The 25,804-nt window shown below is 35.4% G+C and overlaps 1 protein-coding gene across 1 annotated transcript in view; it reads right to left on the minus strand.

The window, feature by feature from the left end:
• LOC138712232 (frizzled-4-like) overlaps positions 1-25,804 on the minus strand; it is a 173,541-nt gene that overhangs the window by 50,507 nt on the left and 97,230 nt on the right. The window contains exon 2 of the mRNA XM_069843786.1: positions 4,911-5,077. Coding sequence (XP_069699887.1) covers positions 4,911-5,077 — 167 coding nt within the window. The remainder of the gene's footprint in view (positions 1-4,910; positions 5,078-25,804) is intronic.

The following is a 25,804-nucleotide window of genomic DNA, read 5'->3' on the forward strand; positions in this document are numbered from 1 at the left end:
ATGCTTTCGGCTGTAGCACAGTCTAATATATACAGTCACGAAGTTCAATACGCAGTAAATATGTATCCATAGACAGTTGCTAACCACTAGGATCGCTAATATCGCTAATATCGCCTCATTACAGACAATGCGAAATAGTACCGGCACAGTCTATTGTTCCTAGCATCTTCAGAACTCAAGCTTCGTGACTACATATACTAGACTGTCGCTGTAGGCTGTATTGACAACCTCTCCCCTTCTTTCTTCTTAGCTTTAGAAAATCGCATGATTTATATTGTTAGTTTTCTCTCCATGCGTAGAAGTTTTATGTTGGCAGAGTTTTTCCTCTTGTTTGAGGGTGTTATTATTTTTTTCTTTTGTGTTGCGATATACATTTATTTATACAATAATATATTAAATATATTAATAGTTTAGAAATAAATGCAGATTTGTCTCTAGTTTCTTCTAGTAGTTGTTGTTCAGTATGTTGTGATCTAATGGATCGGTTTGCGAAGGAAGAGGATCGTCGAGTGAATTTGCTGTGTAAGTATGTAATAGTAATGAGGTACGTGACAAGCCCTATATTTTTTACTATACGAAATGCAACTTTTCATCAGTCACGTCTTGGCCTCCTCAGTTTTCAAACCCACAGTCCGCCACTGACTACAGTGCTTTTCTTTCACACTGCGCCAGTGGAAAGAGAATAAATTCACATCGAGAATATTGTTAAGTTCTGCAGGTTGTTTTCAGTGCATGAGTGGAGTATCACCTAGGTTTGTATAAATTGTAGATAATCGAGTGGCCCATATCCGAGACAAAGTTCAATGTAATGACTACATATGGCGTGTATTTCTTGCACGTACATTTTAGGACCATTGAAATCACAGAAAATTTCCTCCAAAGTCTGACTAATGTGGTAACGAACTCGCTGACTAGGTATGTTTGGTTCCACTTTCAGGTCCCTTAACTCATTCGCTGCGTCAGATAACGAAAAAATCGCGAAGGAAGAGGATTGGCGAAATTTGGGAAGGATCCTTCCCATATATTACGGTCGTCTTGTCTATTCCAGTACTTCCGAGTCCACCGCTGTGGAGTAACGTTTAGCATGCCTGGCCGTGCAACGAGCGGACCCAGGTTCAAATTCTGGTTGGTACTAATTAAGGATTTTCCAGGTTTTCCCTCAACTCATTAAGAGCAAATGCTGGGTAACTTTCGGCGCTGAATCATGGACTTATTTCGCTGGAATTATCACCTTCAATTCATTCAGACGTTAGATAACCATAGCAGTTGTCAAAGCGTCGTAAAATAAACCAATTAAAATAAATAAATGTTATGTTTTATTTAACAACGCTCGCAACTGCAGAGGTTATATCAGCGTCGCCGGATGTGCCGGAATTTTGTCCCGCAGGAGTTTTTTTACATGCCAGTAAATCTACTGACATGAGCCTGTCGCATTTAAGCACACTTAAATGCCATCGACCTGGCCCGGGATCGAACCCGCAACCTTGGGCATAGGAGGCCAGCGCTATACCAACTTGCCAACCAGGTCGACACCAATTAAAATATTTCCGATCAAGCTTCAGAAGCTACAGGAAGTTTACTATTATCAATACATCGATTATTGAGTTTACATCAAAGAGTCTGAGCCTAAAGTTGCGCGCATCGACCTCTCAGTTCTGCTAAGTCAATTCATAAAAAAGAAAAGAGAAAATTATATATACATATATATACACATACAGTATATACTAATTATATATACTTATGTAATCTACTTTGCATATAAGAGATCGAGTATCGGACATTTCTTTCTCAAAAATTTAAATCAAGATACCTTTTCCACAATTATATTATTCATGAGAAGTTTTATTTTCTTCTTTTTTTCTCTTTTATTAAGACTGAACTTTCTTGCATCCTACAATTATGTAACCTAAATACATTCTTTCGTGTTATTAAGCAGTAAAAACAAAATAACGAATAACGAAAGCAATTCAGACACTGAAGCCACGTAGATTGCGGAAAAGACTTTTGAGTTCCGGACCACCTAAAACTGAAGCTACCTGCTACCTGCTCCCAGCGGAGCAATTAATGGCATAAAATCACGCAATACTGAGGCGTGCTTCGAGGGTTCTCATGTATAGAATAGAAATAACATAGAAAAAATAAGACGTCTAGTTAAGCGTACGAATAACCGGACAGCAAATACTGTTTGCATTTAACATAAAGATGCAGTGCAAAATTCAGTGCGAGAGTTTTCAGTTCTACCGTGTAACATTCCGCCCAAAGACAGATTTTCACTGCAAATCCAGCATTCTCCAATCTTTCCTATCTCCCGCCTTCCTCTTAGTTTCTGCATACGATCCATATCACGTGAACTATTTTATTGCACTAGTGAACTCAGTGAATATATCTTACAATTAATATAATATTTAATCAATTATCCAATATTCTAAGTCGCCTGAATACAAATACTTAGTCTAATAATATTTTATTTCAAGTTATTTTTATAGGAAGTAGGCCTACTTTACATTGATACAAATTGGAACACTAAATTACTGCATGTCTTTCAGCGAAAATTTCAAATAAAGTAGCACAAAATTGTTATATAAATTGCATAGACGACGCTCACGCAATGAACAAAAAACAAAAATCGATAGATACCACATAGCTTTACTATGTTGCAAATCTTTGAATAGAACTACGTGCAGGTGGTACGAGAAATGAAACAAGGAGTATACATGGAAAACGGGAAGATAAGGAGAACAAGGGGGTAGGCAAAAGGAACAAGGGCAAGACAAGGAGAAGGGGAATACAAGGAGAAAAATGAAAATATATGCAGACGAAGATGAATGCAGGGAGAACAAGGAGAAAACAAGAACAAGAGGAAGACGAAGAGAACAAGGGGAAGACGAGAACAAGAAGAAGACAAGGAGAAGAAGGCGAGAGAGGGTTGCATGTTTATATGACGATCAATTTATAAGTTAACTCGCATACTTAGTGAGAAGAAAGACGTAGTTCTGTGTTTAAAAATATCTCACCGCAGAAGCGAAAGAACTTAACCGATATCACTGATCATGATTTTTTGTGGAAGACATAGCCTACTTTTCACTGTATTACGTTACATGCGAGCCTGTGTATTTTGGGCTTTTACTGTAACTAGGGACGCACGCAAGGGGGAGTTATAGGGTCAGAATCCTCTCTTGAACTTAAAAAAATGACAGATTTAGATTTGAGTTTATTTATCCATAATAGTTTTCCCTTCGCTAATTTTTCACTGTCAGAGTAACAAAATCTACATCGACATAAGGCATAATCCTCCTTTTACAGTATTTCAATACATTTGACTGTTTCCATGTATTTTCCTGTTATCTAAAGTAAAATGTTTTTTCTATCATATACAAAATAAATAACTATCGACTAAATACATACAGGGCTTTCATTTCAAATCTTCCCAATCTAAATAACTAATTATTTAAACTGAATTCAATTTAAACAAAAAAACACGTCAATTTAGATATTGAGGGGCAAGTCTGAAACCAGGCTTAATTGCATTTTAAATTTCATCCCCCATCCCTAGCTTTCCTCACTTTGAAATTTCAAATGACACCCCTATATTTTTATACTTCAATATGAAATAACTTTCAATTCTTGATACACCACATTCATTTGTTTTCACATCTTTTGTTTTCTATCGTCGCCTGGCGACATGTACTCGTATTTTTGTTATTATCAGTAGATCGTAGGATGAAAACACAGCTTATTTGGTGTAATTTCCTACATGAAATGCTCAATAAGTCTTTGTAGCTTTATTCTCTTCAGCTCTAATCAACAATAACAACAATCCAGATTGCCAGGCGACGATAGAAAACAAAAGATGCGAAAACAAAATGAATGAGGTGTATAAACAATTGAATGCTCTTTCATATTTACTGTGTCATTTTTTTAAATTTCAAAGTGGGGGTGTTTGGGGGGTGGGAGGTGAAATCTACAATGCAATTAAACCTGGTCTCAGGCTTCCCCCTCAATATCTAAATTGAAGTGTTTTTTGTTCAAATTCAATTCAATTTAAATAATTAGTTATTTAGACTGGAAAGTTTTGAAATGAAAGTCCTGTATAAATGATTATTGTGTAAGTGTAATAATGACACAAGGATTTTTTATTATACTAAATTAAACAAAAGTTAAAATTTGTTAAAAATTGGATGACTGTAAGCATATTACGTTTCAGAGATTTTATAAGGCTTTTCATGAATATAATATTAATAAATACTGTATACCGTAATAATAATAATAATAATAATAATAATAATAATAATAATAATAATACTTACTGGCTTTTAAGAAACCCGAAGGTTCATTGCCGCCCTCACACAAGCCCGCCATTGGTCCCTATCCTGAGCAAGATTAATCCAGTCTCTACCATCATATCCCACCTCCCTCAAATCCATTTTAATATTATCTTCCCACCTACGTCTCGGCCTCCCCAAAGGTCTTTTTCCCTCCGGCCTCCCAACTAACACTCTATATGCATTTCTGGATTCGCCCATACGTGCTACATGTCCTGCCCATCTCAAACGTCTGGATTTTATGTTCCTAATTATGTCAGGTGAAGAATACAATGCGTGCAGCTCTGCGTTGTGTAACTTTCTCCATTCTCCTGTAACTTCATCCCTCTTAGCCCCAAATATTTTCCTAAGAACCTTATTCTCAAACACCCTTAATCTCTGTTCCTCTCTCAAAGTGAGAGTCCAAGTTTCACAACCATACAGAACAATAATAATAATAATAATAATAATAATAATAATAAAATAATACCGGGGCATAAATTTGAAATACCGATAACGTAAATAGTAAACAATTTTAATAATAACTCCCATCGACAAAATCCTGCGTACGGCAATGGCTGTAACTCGGATTACTCTTAATAAACTTACCAGTGAGTTCATCAGCGTCGACGTATTGAAGAACGAGAACCGCGATGGTCTGCGCTGCAGGAAGTCCCCAACCAGCGAGGTGAAACAAGGACGAGTGCTGCTGGATCCGATCGTGGGTCCATCGCAGCGCGGCCGCCAGGAACCAGGACACCATCAGCACCACCCACCTGCGCAAGGCCGAACAGTGTCCGTGAGACAGACTGACCGCTTAAGCTTGTGTTAGATCTTATATTATACACTGTACTTCAAAAACTGCTCGTCTTCACACAATTTGTATGTAAGCATCTAAGAAAACAACTGAAAATAATAAAATTAGACTCTTGAAGGTTCAGGTTTGTACGCTAACGAAAACAAGTCTTCCTGTTCAAGTAGCCTATTATTGGTTAATAATTAATTAATAATAGTTATAACAAATAAATGTTACTTTCGATTACTGAAATATATTAAATCGAAATGCTTAACCATCTCAACTAAAATAAGAATATATAAGACGCTTATTAGGCCGGTGTTGACATATGCCTTGGAAACTTGAACTATGAACAAACAGGACATCAGAAGACTTAGTGTCTTTGAGAGAAAAATTCTGAGAGCAATTTATGGACCCGTCAAAATAAATAATGAATGGAGAATTAGATATAATAAAGACATATAAGATCTGTTTAAGGAGCCAGATATTATAACAGTTATAAAAATTGGTCGATTGCAGTGGGCTGGACACCTGGTAAGAATGGACGATACTAGATCCTCTGAAAGAGCCTTTACATCCAATCCTGGAGGAAGCAGATCCAAAGGAAGACCAAGGAGCAGATGGGAGGATAATGTATACGAAGATGCTAACTTTATTGGTGCACGAATGTGGACAGTCAAGGCCAGAAGTAGAGACGGCTGGAATAAAATACTGAGGAAGGCTAGGACTCTCAATGGGTTGTTGAGCCGATGATGATGATGATGATGATGATGATGAATTAATTAATTATTTGTAACTTTTATTTACGAAGGAGAGTCAAAAAGTAACCTTAATAATTGTTTTATTAATTGAATATGTACAATAAGACTACAAACACTTCATTACCAGGTGACCCGGGTTCGATTTCCGGTCAGGAATTGAATATGTACAATAAGACTACAAACACTTCATTACCAGTCGATTCCCAGTCGGGGCAAGTTACCTGGTTGAAGTTTTTTTTCCGGGGTTTTCCCTCAACCCAATATGAGCAAATGCTGGGTAACTATCATTGCTGGACTCCGGACTCATTTCACCGGCATTATCACCTTCATCTCATTCAAACGCTAAATAACCTAAGGTGTTGATAAAGCGTCGTAAAATAATCTACTAAAAACATGTTCCAAAGTTTGTCAAAGTATTTCTGAAACACCCTGTAGATTAATCCCTTGATTTGGCACTGTCACATATTCTATGTTCAGCCATCCTCAAGTCTTCAATCTCAAAGCTTTACAAGGCTATTAAGATAATGTTCTAAACCGCATTTTATTCCCTATATTACAAAACGTCATCGTCGCAATGTGTCCATACTAAAATGATGGAGGGTTCATGAATGTTTGTTGGATAGCCCTACATGTCACTCCACGGATTTTACGTCATCATTAAATATAAAACAAACCCACGTATATGGAATTGTACCTACTCAATGCTAGTAGTTCCACAACATTAACTCTACACAGAGCACACGCGATTAAGATTGTTATTTGTAGTAACAATTACAGAGTCTAGGTGGGGTGTGTGCGTTGTATTATTCTATTTTACTCTCGCCACTTGAAACATTTCAATACATCTACTCGTGTCAAAGGCAAAAAAAAAAAATCCAAACAATAAGTTCCAGAAATTAACCTTTCATCTCCTTTGCTTGCAATACTACGCCTCATTAAACAAACACAATGCGCCAATCCGTGTGTGATAAGCGCTGAAATTTAATACCCGGAATAATAACTCAACAATTCATGCAATGTAACAATAAATATTGACCTCAGAAAAGAATCTGCATGGCAGTCCTTTCGACCACGCCTGGAGGCATATGTTCAGGCACACTTCGCGGTTCAGATGAAATCCCTGCTCGTAACAAAGTGAGAGTAAAAGAACGAGACAGCCAGCGTAGGTCGCGAAGCGTTTAAAATCACATTAGCTGCCTTCAAGTGTTAATTTAAATACTTAAGGATGAACAAAGATGATTTCTGGGCCCTATTCTACATTCCTGTGGTACAATACATTGCAAATTATAACTGAAAGTTATTGTAAAGTATGAAGTTGTTGTATTTCTGTTCCACATTATAAAACTAGTTTATATTATACTCTATTGAGTGAATAAATGTTTGGGGAAAAAGCGAAGCGAGTTTTCTAATTTCGATGAACGAAATAACTGTATAACATTATAAACATGTTTCATACACTATTATTTCTTGTATACCAATATTATGAAGCAAAGAAAAGGAAATAACATATCAAATTTGTAATGAATAGTAGTTTGATATCATGGTCTACGACAGCAATGATGTATTAAATATTATTGTACGGCAAATAGTTTCCTAATATTAACTTCATGACATAAATGCTGTGTCGTCGGAAGTCATGACATAATACATAGTTGCCACGGTTATATTTTACGGTACTAGTAATGTGGCGTATTGTGAACGATTTTGACTAACGATAGACTGTTTTTGCACGATCGTGTTTTTTGTTGTATTTACAGCTATTGTTAGAAAGTTAGAATTCCCACACAACAACTTGTTGCTAGGGAAACCGTTCTTCATAACATAAAACTATACTGAAATGGACCCATTACCGTGCACTTATTGTTATTTAGTTACCATTACAGTGTAGTTTTGCGAGGTTTTGGAATAATATTGCTCTAAATTTTCAATACAAAATATACAGAGTGATCCGTTTGGGTATGGATAAAATAAACACATCGTAAACATTTACTACTGAACTTTATTTGTTGAAGCTTTCTGCATACAACACTGAAAGATGGGAGATTCCTCAGAGCTCAATATGGCCTTCATTGGGCACCCTGCAAAACTCATAACGGTGATGAAATTCAGCCCATGTCCGTTGTAACATAAGAGGGGTGATTTGTTGAAAGCTTGAATAATTTTTACTCTCAGATCATCAATGTTCCTGGGTTTCTGTGAATAGACAATGTCTTTAACAAAACCCTACACAAAGAAGTCGGGAGGGGTTAGATCTGGGGAGTTTGGGGGCCAAGCCAAGAGATAGCTGCTCCTCGTACTGAGTTTCGCCTGCGATCTCCTGCATGTTTTTTAACACAAATGTTCGATACCACAACATTATGGAATCGTATTTAGGTACATTACGCACACCATACTCATGTCGAAATTCTCTTTGAACTCTTTCAACAATCTCAAATTTAGCATAGCAAAGAACACATTGTGCCCGCTGTTGATTTGTAGCAGCCATTTTAATCATCTAGGATTTTCATTTGTCCTTTCAGATTATGCATTGTTGATTGTCATATATGGAAACTCCCATCTTTTAATCATGATATAACCAGCAATAAATTTTTCCTACTGTCATAACAGCTTTATAATAATAAATTAATATTATCATACTCAAACGAATCAGACTGTACTGTATTTGCAATTTTAAAAATAAGATCGTGCAAAAAATGTTGTACAATACACGTTTGTGAAGTGCATTACAAAATCTCGGAAATTGAAAAACTCGCTCTGCTCGGTTTTCAAATTTTTACTCGATTTTGTAAAAAGCACTTTCCAACCTTTTAATATAGCCTACTGCTGGTGTACAAAAAATTATGTAGCCTATAACAGCATACATTAAGTGTTAGTGAATGTGTTCCTGTGATGTGATAATAATTACATATATACAGACTGTTTGCCTTACGCCTATAATGTTCATCTCCATTATTTATTACACAGCATTTATGGAACTGTGACAAAAATTAATGTTACTAAAATATTTTTTTCTGAACTCTGTTACCATATTATCTTGCAATTCTGGTATTTTATATTATTTTTAATAATATGTGAGGAAAATTTTTTCTCAAGGTAATCCCAGATTTTGGCTCTACATGAATTGTAGTAGTATCAATTTCAGTTCACAGACTGAACTAACAACAATCTTCTGTTCTTCCACCTCTATGGCACTTAACCTAAAACGCTGATTACACTCAAACTCTGGTTTAAATTGTAAATTTATTCTTTCTCTGTAAACTATAATTTCCACAACTTTCACTGCTACTAGGCCACATATTTTATAAATTATATGTTGATATAACACAAATAAAATTACTTAAAGATGCTCTTGTATGAACCATATTAGTTTCCTTTCACCGGTAAAGAAAACAGTAAAATTGTACATATCGGTATATGAAATAAGACCAATAATTTTGTGTCCTGATCCTTATCGTGGTCATTGTTGTCTTTGTCGTCATTCTTATCGTTGACCTTGGTGATCCTTGTTGTCATTGTCAAAGTCCTATATTTATCATTTTTAAATAATATTGTAGATCCCACTTGAGAAATGACTTCTCTGTCACGCGGTAGTTCAAGGGATGCTAAGAGGAATGAAGAAATTCGAGAAGAAATGAAGATTGGAGACGTTGAAGTATCGCTCCATCATGAAGTACGGCGGTTCTGAATTCTTCTTGGTAAAGGACCCATTAAATAACTTCCCCTTTCCCTGCCTTCCCTGTTAATAGATCCGATACGAAGCTCTGGAACGTTGATGTATCTGTAACAATATATATATATATATATATATATATATATATATATATATATATATACACATTTATATATATCGTAGGCCTACCAAGCCGCTCATTACATTTTTTGAAAAATGAACTGGGATTCCGCTACTCATTTCAATCGGGTTTATATAACCACGATCACTCGTCTATGAATATCGAATGTTGTTATTCTAACCGAAGGCGATAGAAACGAGGATATAATGACAGATTGTTTAGGAAAAGTCGGTATGAAAATGATATATAGTAGCAGATACAATCACGACCAACTATATAGACTAATATAATGAAAATAATTCGAACAGGAAGATCGAAACATTCGTATCACCCGCCTTTCGAAGCAATGAACGAAAGAAAAGTAACACTAAAAATAAACTTTCTCCATGCCTGAAGCACCAAAAGAGTGGGAAACTTAGACTAATGTGGCTGAATAATGTAGAACAGGGAGTATGAATTCTTGGAATACGCAAGAGAGAGAGAGAGAATAGGCAGTGGATCAGAGAATCATCGCCGAACAGGTCAAGGCTCAGACCGGACTACAGGCAACGCTGACCTACTCAGATCGGACTTGTAAACCGAACAACTGGTTCTGTGCTTCGGAGTCCTTATTCACGTTACCAAGGTCGAGTCGAGTGTAGACCCACGTTGGTCTATAATTACCATGTCGGAACTTCAACGAGAAATCAGGAAACGTGACATATAGGCCTACAGACTCCGAGAGCGGCATTGACATTACTAGAATTACCACTTGATCAGAAAACAAAGATACAGAACTCGTAAATCAAAAACAAGTTCATTGTAGGAAACCGGTGATGTACGTGAAGTTTCACATACATTGCTCTTGTTAAACAACTCCTCGAAAGTAGCGGTATTCGCTATATCGTGCCCATCTAGGGCGCAAAAGACATGTTGCAAATCACTTCGTTTGAAGTCTGCCTCGCCCGAAACAGATAAAGTCCTATCCGCCTAATTCGGACTAAATTGTAAGAGGTATATTTTATAAAACTAGCAGTCTACTCATAATTTAGAATACTAAAACTAGAAACTTCTTTCATAAAAGCAGCATTGAAAACTAGTAGAAGTGCAGGACTCATATTTAGGAGTATTATCTAGCAGTGCTGTTACATATAAATATGAGTACCACTAATTTATACTCCTAACTAGAAGTCTGTTTTATCAGTTAAGAGGTTAGGTATAGCTTACAGCAGTAAAATTTTTGGAAATATTCAACATTTTTTTCCTCAATTACTGTATCTTGTACAATAATGAAAATTAGTATGTGTAAAACACTATCTTTCTGCTATATTCAAAATTCAAAGTTCACTGTACAGTAATGAAGCGTTTCCCTCATAATTCATAAACTTGTTAACTTTTCTATGTTCTCTCTCTTTTATTTTATTGCTAAAACTCATGTTTACAATATCATGCTCTTTCAACTACATTCCTTAATAAAAATATTTTTTGTGATAGATATTTGACCATTTTTTTAAATGAATTTATTTTTATCAGACAATCTTTCAAAGGTAGAGAAGTGATTTTGCATCATGTTGTAGATATGACATGCATAGATACACACAAAAAATTTTATCACAGAATGTTGGATATTTTTTGAGTTATGAGGGAAACGCTTCTTCACTGCACAGTGAACTTTAAATTTTGAAAAAAAAATATATATATATATATTTTTTTTTTTTTTTTAATCGTAAAAACATGTTTATCATATAGCAGAAGGACAGTGTTATACACATACTAATTTTCATTGTTGTACAAGATATAATAACTGAGGAAAAAATGTTGAATATTTCCAAAATTTTACTCCTTTAAGCTGTACCTAACCCCTTAATACAGACTGAAAAAAGCAAATAAGAGAATATAGGGTGTTTAAAAAAAGTATCCAATATTTTAGGAGGTGATAGTATGCATCAAAACAAGAAAAAAATGTATAATAAACATGGGTCCTACAACACATACTTTCTGAGATCTGAACACATGTTCATAGGAACTGCTCAATGTGATGTCCATTCATGGCAATGCATTTCTCTGCTCCACAATACAGTAGACTATCAGATAATTATATCGTAGTTAACACCCCTGGCATGGAATGATACGTCGCAAGGAATACTGAAAACAAAAGTTTAGTTGCGGATATGAGCGGGATTCAGCAGAGATGGTGTTGTGAATTTTGGTAATCAGCATTTGTGGGCTGATGAAAATCCTCATGCTGTTGAAGAAACAAGGCATCAGCACCGATTCTCAATCAACGTATGGGCAGGTGTTCTTGGTGATAGGTTAATAGGGCCATAGGTGCTACCACAAAGATTGACTGGGGCTCGTTATCAGAACTTCCTTATTAATGTATTAACAATAAATTTCAAAGAGTGCGTGATTCCTTACGCCAAAGGGCAGAGAAATGCATTGTCATGAATGGACATGACATTGAGCACCTGTTATGAACAAGTATTCAGATCTCAGAAAGTACGTGTTGTAGGACCCATGTTTATTAGACACTATTTTCTTCTTTTGATGCATACTTGCACCTCTTAAAATATTGGATACTTTTTTTTTTAACATTCTGTATATTTAAGAGTAATACAGTATATTTCTTTTGAAAATAATTTTGTAGAAATGCATTCCTCATCTACTGATGAAGAAAGTATTATTGTAAGGCATTCAAGAAACTTCAGACCTAAAATTTAATTATGATTTTATGGAAGAGACATGGATATAATTAAAAATTCCGCCTAATTTCTAACAAATTCAGTATTATGATTCTTGTTTTCGATCACTCAATTTTCACACAAGAATTGCATCTGGGTTAATAATAATAATAATAATAATAATAATAATAATAATAATAATAATAATAATAATAATAATAATCTCTTTTAACGCGTACCGCACGTACTCTCGACATAATCGCACTAAACAACTGATCGTCAGAAACTCACCAACATGTTTTTCTCATCAGTAGTGCAAAGCATTGTAACATTGTTTATCTAAACTTGAAGCCCACGTGACTTAATGCTATATCTAGGCCTATTTTCTTAGAAGAATGATACAGATTTATTTTATTATCGAAAGGAAATTTAAGTAACGTGTTTCCCAAATGGTGGGAGGATCTCCACCGCTGTTTGCAGGCTGTTGCATAGGTTAAAAATAACTATATATCGCCGAAGGGAACCTAGTACTTAACACAAACTGTTTCAGTGAGAAATAATAATAATAAATACAATTATTAACTGTTAAGAATGATTCATATAAATTTGCATACTTGGTCTTCAATTTATATTTCACTATGTGCTGCTTTCTCCAAACTGCATTATCCATAATACGTTGCTCGCAGCGATTTTGTAACACGCACATTAACATTTTATAACTGTAAACATTAAGTTTAAGTTTCACATGAGAAAGACGATGTAGTTAAACAGTTAAACATAATCACTATACTGTTCTCTCTTTAGATATCTTATTTGCAGTTATATACTTCAAGCAATTGTGTTGTTGTTTTGCAAAGCCCGTTATCTACCTTTTTTTTCAAGAATTTCAGTACTGGCCAATTTTTTCATAGAATGAAAGGAGAATGGAGAAAGTTGCACAACGTAGAACTGCACGCATTGTACTCTTCACCTGATATAATTAGGGATATTACATCCAGACGTTTGAGATGGGCAGGGCATGTAGCATGTATGGGTGAATCCAGAAATGCATATAGAATGTTAGTTGGAAGGTCGGAGGTAAAAAGACCTTTGGGGAGGCCGAGACGTAGATGGGAGGATAATATAAAAATGGATTTGAGTGAGGTAGGATATGATGGTAGAGACTGAATTAATCTTGCTCAGGGTAGGGACCGATGGCGGGCTTACGTGAGGACGGAAATGAACCTCCGGGTTCCTTAAAAGCCATTTGTAAGTAAATACCTACTTTATATGTTGTTGTTGTTGTTGTTGTTGTTGTTTAGTTAACTGAACTAGGCCAGAAGATAATTGGGTAGGGTGCCCACTTTATATGTGTAATATGATATTTCTGATACAGTACCTACATTTGGCCTGCTACTGGTAGGGCCTATAGCCTATAAAAATGGTTTAATATTTAAAAATACTTAATTTTGGATAGTTTTGTAGATGTAATTGTATGCTTTTACATACAGTAGTATAGTTTTATAACAAAAGTCACTATGCATGTATGCAGTATTTTAAAGCATTATACAAAATGTTCGCGACAATTTTATAACCAATTCGTGATGAAAGGCGATATACAATATTTTAATACGAATCTTTACCAACGTAAATGCAAAATTCTGTGTCTTCCAATCATGTTTTATTTAAGAATTAGGCAAAGAATTCCTAGGTTTAAATAAATTATTTTCCTGTGTAATACCGGCACTTGCCAATTTTAGTTAAATAACTGAAGTTCATTTCCACGTCTAATACCTAACGGGAACGATTCTGGGGCGGGCGGACGGTAGCAATAGAACAATATCTATTTTAATGGGAATTCCTCTTACACCGTTACTGAGGGATTTCCCAACCCCATCACTGTAGGTATTGAAATATTTTGTAACTGATTAACTAGCGGACTTACTCGTGTTAATTATGTAAGTCTGTGCGGCTTACAGCTGTTTCGGTGCTTCATCACACCATCCTCAGAGCCTACTAGATCTCGGCGTCATCTCGAACTTCTCTGCCTGTTATGTGGGTGCGTTTGATTATTGAAAGGTGTTGAATAGTGGAGTCAAATAGTGTGTGTGTACTGAAATTGATCTGTGTGTTGAGAATTTGATCGGGGTGTGTTTTAGTGTGTTTGTATATTTCGTATTTCGTGTTGTTGCACCCACATAACAGGCAGAGAAGTTCGAGATGACGCCGAGATCTAGTAGGTTCTGAGGATGGTGTGATGAAGCACCGAAACAGCTGTAATCCGCACAGACTTACATAATTAACACGAGTAAGTCCGCTAGTTAATCAATTACTTATATTCAAGTGTTAAAAGTAGTGTACGCAAGATTCAAAATGAAATATTTTGTTTACCAGGAATGATGATTACATTATTTTTGCATAGTAGAAAGAGAAATGTCTGTAAAGCGCGAAACAAAAATGATACATCTACTACATGATTCTGTAACTTTGATAGTGGAAACCAAACCCATTGCTGAAAGAAAGAAAGAAAGAAAGAAAGAAAGAAAGAAAGAAAGAAAGAAAGAAAGAAAGAAAGAAAGAAAGAAAGAAAGGAAAAAAGAAAGAAAGAAAGGAAAAAAGAAAGAAAGAAAGAAAGGAAAAAAGAAAGAAAGAAAGAAAGGAAAAAAGAAAGAAAGAAAGAAAGAAAGAAAGAAAGAAAGAAAAAAAAGAGAATTTCCTAAAAACAAAAACAAAAAAAATAGTATAAACTTCTTTTCTCAAAAAGCATCGATCGGGTCTCGATATAGATCAACGTATCGAAAATGTCGAAGACACGAGTATGAACGGATTGGTCTCGGACTATAGAACAATTCTACAACCTCTGTCTATAGCATCTTCCAGAAGTCCATCCTTCAGCCAGTACTCGTGTTCCAACTTCTTAACAAGTGCACACTTCACTTTCCAGTCTTCTGTTGTAATAGTGGGGAATGCATTTCTTGTTAATTCTTCCAGGGTTTTGAGGGAGAAGTCACCAGTAATGTTCCTTTCTCTCAAGTATGTCTTCGCTTTTTTCCATGCAGTTTCAGTGGTGCTTAGTTCACAATTATATGGGGGCAACCTAAGTATAACCTGCGGGTTCCTTAAAAGCCATATGTAAGTATGGTTCGTAAATTTCATTTTCTGCACCTTTTCCACATTGCTTTCAAACAGATGACTGTTTGAAATTTGTCGCTGTGCTCCATTGCTTGTGTTAGAACTAAAAAAATACTAAAAAGCCTGTAAATACAAGTAAGTTAAAGCACTTTGTCAGCATTCGTCAGGTTTTTGTATTTACTTTTCCTTTTCGTGATAGTTATGCGTGGACTATAATTGTATGTTGAATTTATGGCAGTCAGACGTAATAAATGTGTCTACAAATTGCATATGGAAATATTTATGATAGCAATATGTATACCTCGTGAACGGCAGGTTTCAAAGCTGTTTTTATGGCGCGAAAGTATACCCGGCATTATGAGCCAGCATCCCACGGAGCGCGCCTCTAAATTCTTATTTTTATTGAAGCAAAGGGAACGGTATTTCTGCCTCATGTATAACAATATATTATGTCACTATCAGAAAACTATCATTTGAGAAACATTTAATGTCCATCACAACGTTTTATAGAGAAGATTGGACTAATTGGATAATACTAGACATCCCATAGAATCCAAATAAGTATTGTCGAAATGTGTTTATTAAGATCATTTATGTTTCAGACAACTTGTAATTTTATGGGATGTTTCTCTTTAAAACAGTCGAGTCTGAATTTAATAATTTATAATAATTTATTTATTCAATTCGGCAGAGCTAGAATGATAGTGTTGTGAAATTATGTCTTAATTAGGCTATGTAAAAATTGTGTTGCTGTTTTCCAAAAACTACTTTCTCCAAAATTTTCGAAAATGAGTTATGCCTCCCGTCATATATTTTCTGACCACTTCAATTCATTGGTGTAATTCATTTTAAGGTAAATCCACTTTTACCATATGAATTTTGAGTTTTTCTCGAAATAAATTTATTCCACGCCAAATTACGTTCAGTTTTAATACAGTAGCCACTATTTCCACTTTTAATCGAAATCAGCTATTCCTAAAATCCGTTTATTTACTAAATTTTCTTCAAAACCCACTTTTTCCATCCAACCAGCTGATTCGTTATTAGTCTAATATTGTTCTGTTCCAACTTATAAATCTGAAGAAAATATGTTTTAGAAGGAAAGAAAACCTTGTTAAAGTTTATTGGTACATTTTGTCAAGTGATTAATGCTATTTTCTGCTGATCATGTTTGCAGTGCAGACCTATGAAGAAACTATAGGAAATAATCTGTTTGAAGAAACAGGAGTTCTCTTTTCCATAACAGATCAACAAAAATGTGTTGAAAATCGAGTTATAGAAGTGGTTGATGCTGTTAATGAACCTGCTTTAATTGAATATGTTGAAAATAATGAACAGTTTGCTGTTTTAATGACGTCCTCTAACCTACCACAGATGATTTATGAAGAATATGATGAGTTATCTGATGTTTTTTAAATTCTGGAAAATGTCCTGAAATTTGTTCAATTTAGTGGATCCAGGCTGTTGTTAATATAGTATTATAACCGCATTTAGAAGTAAGTGACTTTCTTTTTAATGTGCAGACAATTAAACAGACTTTTTATATTACTGACAGACCATTTCAATAGAAGACGCAACTTTCTGTAATCATAAAGAGCTATTGAATGTTTTAAGAAATAGAAATTGTAAGTGTTCTTAATGTGCCGTATACAATTAAATGAAAATATGTATTTACCTCAATATGTAATATATATTCACTAACCTTAGACTAAGATAACTAGAAAATGTATGAGAGAGAAGAGAAAGAATTCCATATGATGTGGGTAGAAACGCTCCAGCATTTCTTCTATATTGCCATTTAGAAACATTACTAAAATTGTAGAATTTGGTTTATCCCTACTTGGAACCAATATTTCAATAGAAAAAGTTGTTGCGAAACCGAACAAAATACGAACATCGGGGAGTACAGAATTCAAGGCTCACACTGAAGGCATTGTTAATTACTATAGTTAATTTCAAATGCAGTTCCCTTGATTATTTTAATTTCTTGAAAGAGAATAAGCAACTTCTTATGGAAATTCATGTACCAGAAAAATATGTCCAATAGGACTCTATGAGTAGGCTGTAATTTTGTGTTTTGTGTCATGAGTAATGTATAATAAGAGTAGTTTTGTTACTTTGTATATGGTAAGTATTAAACTGTTGATATATTTACATTATTTTATTAAAGAATTAAATTTCTGTTTGCTGTGCTGAATGTTGTACGATTGGGAGAAGTAATTTTCAGCGAAAACGTAGTCCTAGTAAGTGTCCCGTTCCGAGTTGATAATGATGATCATGATAAGCAAGAATGCTTTATAAACATGTGTTAATAACCAACAAGATATGTTCTTCCGCTGTAAGTCGAATGGCTGTCAACTCCCCCTGTAAAAAGCAGCTGTCTATTCCCACACCAATTCTCGGAACTCGTCGAGACCCTTCCAACATGAAATAAAAATAAGATATACCCTATCGTGAGAATTCGACTGGAATGGCCTTGCGCAGCAGTTGCCTTTCGAATTGATCGAGATTAATCTGGCTCCGAAGGAAATTTCTTCAGCTTTATACGAGTAGTTACAATTAAATAATTTTCTCATAGCAATTGCAATGACAGCCTATTTGAATAAATAGTGACAGGAAATTACTTAACAGTACCGGATCACCGAGATTCAACGTCCAAATCGAATCCATAGTTTATAACAAAGAAATGCCACACTGAAGTGTGGGCCTAGTGGTGGTGGCAGTAGTGGTGGTATTAGTGGTAGTAGGTCGAAATCTTCAACAGTGTTTCGGCACGTGCAGCTGATCAGGTATGATACCATTTTTGTGGGCTTGTGGAAATAATCTGTAAAGGCTGGTCAGATTTCCGTACATCTCTGGAGGCTGTAATATATTTTAATGACGACAGAGCAGTGGTGGAAACCTAAGTGCTCGCAGAGAACATGCCTGAGAGACGCTTTGTTCACAAAATTCACTGGCACTGTCGGACATCGAACCTCAATCATCTCAGTAACAGTCGTAACTGATTATCATTGTAGTAGTAGTCGTGGTGGTGGTGATGATGGTGGTGGTAGTATTGGTGGTGGTGGTGGTGGTGGTGGTGGTGGTGGTGGTGGTGGTGGTGGTGGTGGTGGTGGTGGTGGTGGTGGTGGTGGTGATGAACGTATTGTGTTCATCGTGCTGCAAATTTTTACATTTTGCTGGTTTCATAAACACGCAACATTCAACGTTTCGAGGCTACGTATCGTGTCCTTACCAAAAGGCAACGGAAGAGGAACTGATTCAGCAAATAGAGTCATTTATCTGCTTTCCTTGATGACGTAGTTAATACGTAGGGTCTAACTCCAGAAGTTGTCGTTCCTCCATATGTGATGGCAAAACCCAAATATTTCATTCTAGGGATGGGATTTAATTTTCAGCAGAGACTACGTTTCTGCATCAGAAAAAGGCAGAGAGCAACCTTCAGACTCTTTCTTTCCCATTGCCCTATTGCTCTGTATGTCTTAATGTGTGTCGAATAGCACGCGTGATTGAAATCGTCGTTAGGAATTTTTTTACAATGGAATTGTTTGTTGATGGTTCTCCCTGGAGGAGTTTCGTTCGTAATTCTCGATGTCAGTAACATTATTTAATTCTTTGTTTTGTTAAAATTCGCATACCTTTCATACCGAATATGCGTATAAAATTGGACCAATTAACCGACGATCTAACATAATATTTACATTACCGCAGAGTCGATTGCAGCGCCAAGTCAGCTGCTACTGCATTCCTGCGTGTGGTATTATGGCATGGCATCTCATCCAGATAACTCGTTCGTTACGTTTGTTTTGTTGATTGCAATACCGCGGCCACTCTCCTGTGACAGGTGTAATTACCCTGTTGGCGCGTGAAAAGCATACCTCGGGCGTGTGGAATGTTGCGTGATAAAAAGGAAACATGGCTTCGTTTTTCCCAGGTATGTTAAATTGTATTTAATGCTTGTGGAACTGAAATATCTGTCGTTTTAATCATCTATTTTCTTTGTAACAAGACGTTTCTTAGTCCCGTTGCTAAAACTTGTTCCTTATTACGAAGACTCGTATGTTATGTTCTGAGCTCGTCAGTAACTCTACTCTAATTCGTTTTTGTGTAAGGCCGTGGCCCATATACCGCGACCTTGATGCAATGGAATTAAATGTGAAAGATTTAGGCCTATAGATACGTAAAAAATATGTGTCAAAAAAGAGTTATTCTTGTGTAGCCATGAGTTTATCATTTAAAATGAATGTCACGGACGTATCAGATATATTCTCAAAATACGTTTTACTAATTTCGTAACAGTTCAGTTGTAACAATATTACATGATTTTTAACTATCATTTAAAAGATTCAGCGACATGGGGAAAAGTGACAGGGAATTAATCGAATTACTATTATCTACCCGTCTGTCTGTCTAATTTCTCTGGTATTTTGGTTAGAGGGGACCAGCTGATCGCTGTGGATTACCTGACATTTGCCTTACAATTAGGATATCTTATGCGAAGTTTTACCGTTAGATGGCACGAGTGTACCATGCGGCACAACGTGTTGTAGGGCTGTATGTCACATACTACAGTTGATTACGTTCTCCCGCTTGCTGGTTTTCTGTGCGTGTCAAAATTATATTTATAATAAATATAACCTAGTATAATTTAATATAATTCAGTATTTTCTTACCTCATAATTTAATTTAAATTACAATAAATAATAGCGTAAACTTGCATAATACTGAGCGATTCTCCTTAAGACATGAATGGGGAAATATGCAGTATGCAGAATATAGATGCGAGTAAATTGAATGTTCATGAACCTAAAAGAGAATCACTAATGTGTTTTTTTTTATACGGAAGGGACTATCGAGCTTGAATTTCTCACATTTTGTTTCTCTAGTTGCAGAAGATCAAATGGAATTTTTAATAGAAGTAGTATCACGATTTTTCGTGCGTTTTGTAGGTTAACATGCAGTTCTGAATACTATGTAGAATGATTTTGAAAATTTGAAGTTAAAACATGGTTTTAATAATTAGTCTACATTAAAGGGATTATTCACGAAATGGGTTTTTGCAGTCAAGGTTCTCCTACTTTCTTATTTTATACATAGACTATATATTTTTTTTCACTGCGGATTGTCCTGGATAATAAACATCGAGAGTTTACTATAGGCCTAATATCATACCACTGTAAAATGCAGTCGTAAACTTCGGACACTCCTACAAGTATTGAATATAATCTAAGCTAACATAGCTTGCTGTCGAGATTGCATATGTTTTTATTACAATTTTTCTTTGTCCTCTTCCAAATTGAAACTGTAGCCAGCAATTTCATACTTGGATTAGTTATTTTTGTTTAATAGCTACCACTTTTGAGGAGCAATTTAATTAGTTATATTTTTTAAGGTTCAAAGCATATATTCAGAATCTTTGGGGACTTGATTGAAGGCAAAAAGCTTTCCGTGGTTTTTACGTACAGGAACACAACAAAAGTATTTAATATACTCGTACGAGTAGGCCTACTAATACACTACGTAAATCCTGAGGGCCGTATTCATAAACATTCTTAGCGCGGGCTTCCGGAGGATGATCAGGGAACTAACGTTTTCCGTATTCATAAACTAGTGTTAGCGATATGATATGAATCCTGTACAAGTAATCGGTCGATAGCCGGGGCTAGTTTAGCACGATCGTAGCGCGGGCTAGCGAAATGTCTATGAATAGCACCCTGAGTGTTTATATACTGGAAAACAAATGCACCCGCAAAGCGCAGCCCTCAAAGTACCCGTGCGCTATCTGCTGGTGTTATTTCAGGATATCCTTATTGGTGGAAAACTAGGAAAAATCACAGCCAGGCACTCTGTCGAAACGGAGCTCTAAGCTACGCCTCGGATTAGGAGACCAACTCCTTACTTCCGAGCTACGTCGGAGGGCCGAATTACTGTTAAGGTAAAGTTGTTTGATAATCTCATGTGCAGACATCAAGTGCTAGTTGACCAAAATGTTAAGGTAAAGTTGTTTGATAATCTCATGTGCAGACATCAAGTGCTAGTTGACCAAAGTGTTAAGGTAAAGTTGTTTGATAATCTCATGTGCAGACATCAAGTGCTAGTTGACCAAAGTGTTAAGGTAAAGTTGTTTGATAATCTCATGTGCAGACATCAAGTGCTAGTTGACCAAAGTGTTAAGGTAAAGTTGTTTGATAATCTCATGTGCAGACATCAAGTGCTAGTTGACCAAAGTGTTAAGGTAAAGTTGTTTGATAATCTCATGTGCAGACATCAAGTGCTAGTTGACCAAAGTGTTAAGGTAAAGTTGTTTGATAATCTCATGTGCAGACATCAAGTAGAGGGGCAGAGAAGGCCTGACGGCCTTATCTCTACCAGGTTAAATAAATAAATCTAATCTAATCTAATCTAATCTAATCTAATCAAGTGCTAGTTGACCAAAGTGTTAAGGTAAAGTTGTTTGATAATCTCATGTGCAGACATCAAGTAGAGGGGCAGAGAAGGCCTGACGGCCTTATCTCTACCAGGTTAAATAAATAAATCTAATCTAATCTAATCTAATCTAATCAAGTGCTAGTTGACCAAAGTGTTAAGGTAAAGTTGTTTGATAATCTCATGTGCAGACATCAAGTAGAGGGGCAGAGAAGGCCTGACGGCCTTATCTCTACCAGGTTAAATAAATAAATCTAATCTAATCTAATCTAATCTAATCTAATCTAATCTAATCTAATCTAATCAAGTGCTAGTTGACCAAAGTGTTAAGGTAAAGTTGTTTGATAATCTCATGTGCAGACATCAAGTAGAGGGGCAGAGAAGGCCTGACGGCCTTATCTCTACCAGGTTAAATAAATAAATCTAATCTAATCTAATCTAATCTAATCTAATCTAATCTAATCAAGTGCTAGTTGACCAAAGTGTTAAGGTAAAGTTGTTTGATAATCTCATGTGCAGACATCAAGTGCTAGTTGACCAAAGTTACTCGTGCTTATGCTTAGTTACTTCTTCTCCTTTATACTTTCTTTTCTTTTTGGGCTGTAGTTCTGTTCGTTAACGGTTTATTGAATCGTTATTGTGGGTTAAAATTTAATTATCTCCTTTACTGAAGGTTATGTTTGTGATAACACTTGGCAGCATATTATGTCTTGTAAATCATAGATCACGTGGTATTAAGACGCAGAAAAGATAATTATTGCTATAAATGGGATGAATAATTTGAGAAAAATAAATTATCATTATTTGATGCTAATTAAAGTAAAGATAAAAAGTGTATTATTTCCTGGAAACGGGATTTTTTTTCTTTTATCTGCATTTATATTAACTGATGACATGTAGTTTTCCACGGAAGTCTTAAATAATTGGACTGAGTTACGCACTAATAGATCAACCGTCAATTTAAAAAAAAATGGAGATATTTGCAGAAATCTGGTGTTGACTTGATTAGTTAACTCAGAAAAAATCAAGAATGCAATATCTGCACTCTGCTGACATTTATAAGCAACATTCTTTTATCGCAAAAAATTCATTTAGGCCTACTTATTTTGCTTTACAATATTAAATAAACTACTGGTCTATTATTAAAAATCTGTTGGCCTTTTTATTATTTGTGGTATTTTTGGTAATAATATGAGTGTTACAATACTTCTAGTGTAAAATGTTTAATAAATAACCAGATTTACTTCAATGGCCAATATCTCGAAAACAGGTTTTTGTCCTCTTATTGCGTAATTCCGTCCAATTGTAATTGTATAAGAAAATGACAGTTCTATTCAGTCGCTTAGGTGTTACGCAGTTACTTTTAAAAATTAACTGTAGTTTTGGAAAAAAAGTGAGACTTTAGAAATTATACGTGAAATGAGTTTTTGTTTCAGTTCCATATTTATTTTACATAATAGAAGCATTTGAAATGTGGATATGAAGAAGAATGGAGCGTGTGAAATGGGCAGACAGAATAAGAAACAAAGATGTATTGGAAAGAGTGGGTGAAAAAAGAATGATGCTGAAAATGATCAGAGAGAGAAAAAGGAATTGGTTAGGTCACTGGCTGAGGAGAAACTAGCTACTGAAGGATGCACTGGAAGGAATGGTGGACGGGAGAAGAGTTCGGGACAGAAGATATCAGATGATAGACGACATTAAGATAAGTGGATCATATGCGGAGACTAAGAGGAAGGCAGAAAATAGAAAAGATTGGAGAATGCTGGATTTGCAGTGAAAGATCTGCCCTTGGGCAGAACACTGAATGAATGAACAAAATAAAAATATAATAAATATATGAGGCTATCAAGTGCAAAACTCGCCTTATCCAAAAAAAAAAAAAAAAAAAAAAAAAAAAAGAAAGAAAGAGTTACATATAGGATGCTGTACTTCTTGCAGCTCTCCATCTACTGATATAGTCGGTTTGTGCAAATCTTGTCTAATTTCTCTTACATAGAGCTCAGAAAACTACTATCAAATGCAAAACTGTCCATATCCATAATGGTTTTTCCTGTTTTCTGACAAATCACTTTACCTGGATAAGGCGAGTTTTGCATTTGATAGCCTCATATAATAAAGACGAATTTCTTTTCTACTTTTAAAAAATTCCTCATGAAATACCTATACAATAATAGGCCCTACTGATTATAGCAAATCTGTAATTTCAATAAAATTGAAAATGCAAGATTTGACAATGTATGTGCATTGTTAACACTTAAAATTTTCAGTTACACCCACTTTGATTAATGTGCAATAGTAATAATGATAATAATAATAATAGGCCTAATAATAATAATAAAACAATGACAATGGATTACAATGGTTCCGCGATTACACTGTAGGTTAAAAGGGATTCCGCAGTTGAAAAAGTTTGAGAAACACTGGTATAGACAAGAAACGACTGTATGCATCTGTAAAGGGAGGAGTTCAGGACGTCCATGCGTACACAACGAAAGATTCGAGAATTTCGGAGAACCTTTCGTAAGTAGTCCATGGTCGCTCAACCTCACACCATGTGATTTCTTTTGTGGGAATTACGTGAAGGACCATGCCACCACTACATGACGACTTGCCAGAATTGAGAAGAAGAAGTGTTGTTGCTGTTGAGTCTTAACATTTCAGTCATGCTGACTATTGGCTGGATGTCTGCTGTGTGATAAATAGTGCTCACACTGAACACTTACATGGTATGGTATGAAAACTCGTAGTCTCTCTTTATTCCCATGAAATATTTGTTCTCATATATTGCAAGCAAGAGGAATTAAACAACTTTGAAATCCTGATAGTCATTTAGGGACATGCTGTATACAGTGATTATTTTATTTCGTTTTCATATGAAGTCTTTTAATATTTATTAATATTTGGAATCTTAAACTTTGAAGTACGTAGTTCATTGGTGTGCATATAAATCGGCGTTGTGTAATTTATTATTGCATTGCTGGAGCTACATGGAGGAAAAATCGGGCTCTTCAAACATCCCTCCTTTCTCAGATTGCTGGAAAGTTTGTTTAAGCAGCCATTTGGTTGACTTAAATATGCCAAGAAGTATTTTATAATAAAACAGGGATGGTCCACACTATAACTTCATAATCTAAGCATGGAAACAAACAATTGCGTTCGGCATTTCCAGGAATCGTAGTACAAATGTCATTTTACGGCTCGGTAATTGAAGTTTTCGACAAGAAGGGCAGCAGAATTCAATGAAATGCAAATAAAATGGTAGGCCTATATGTCCTAATATGTAGGACAATTTGCATTTACTCAAAAAGCGTGGTAATAGTAGTAATAATAATAATAATAATAATAATAATAATAATAATAATAATAATAATAATAATAATAAGAATAATAATAATACCCTTCTTCAGCAATCAATATGACTTAAGAGTGCTTACTTACTTACTTACTTACAAATAACTTTTGCGGAACTAACAGGTTCATTGCCGTCCTCACATAAGTCCGCTATCGGTCCCTATCCTGTGCAAGATTAATTCAATCTCTATCATCATATCCCACCTCCCTCAAATCCATTTTTATATTATCCTCCCATATACGTCCATTTCTGGATTCGCCCATAGGCTACGTGCTACATGCCCTGTCCATCTCAAACGTCTGGATTTAATGTTCCTAATTAATGTCAGGTGAAAAATACAATGCGTGCACTTCTGCGTTGTGTAACTTTCTCTCTTCTCCTGTAACTTCATCCTTCTTAGCTCCAAATATTTTCCTAAGAACCTTATTCTCAGACACCCTTAATATCTGTTCCTCTGTCAAAGTGAGAGTCCAAGTTTCACAACCATACAGAACAACTGGTAATATAACTGTTTTATAAATTCTAACTTTCAGATTTTTTGACAGCAGACTAGATGACAAAAGCTTCTCAACCGAATAATAACACGCATTTCTCATATTTATT

This window comes from Periplaneta americana, chromosome 13, assembly GCF_040183065.1.
Source record: "Periplaneta americana isolate PAMFEO1 chromosome 13, P.americana_PAMFEO1_priV1, whole genome shotgun sequence".
NCBI lineage: Eukaryota > Metazoa > Arthropoda > Insecta > Blattodea > Blattidae > Periplaneta > Periplaneta americana.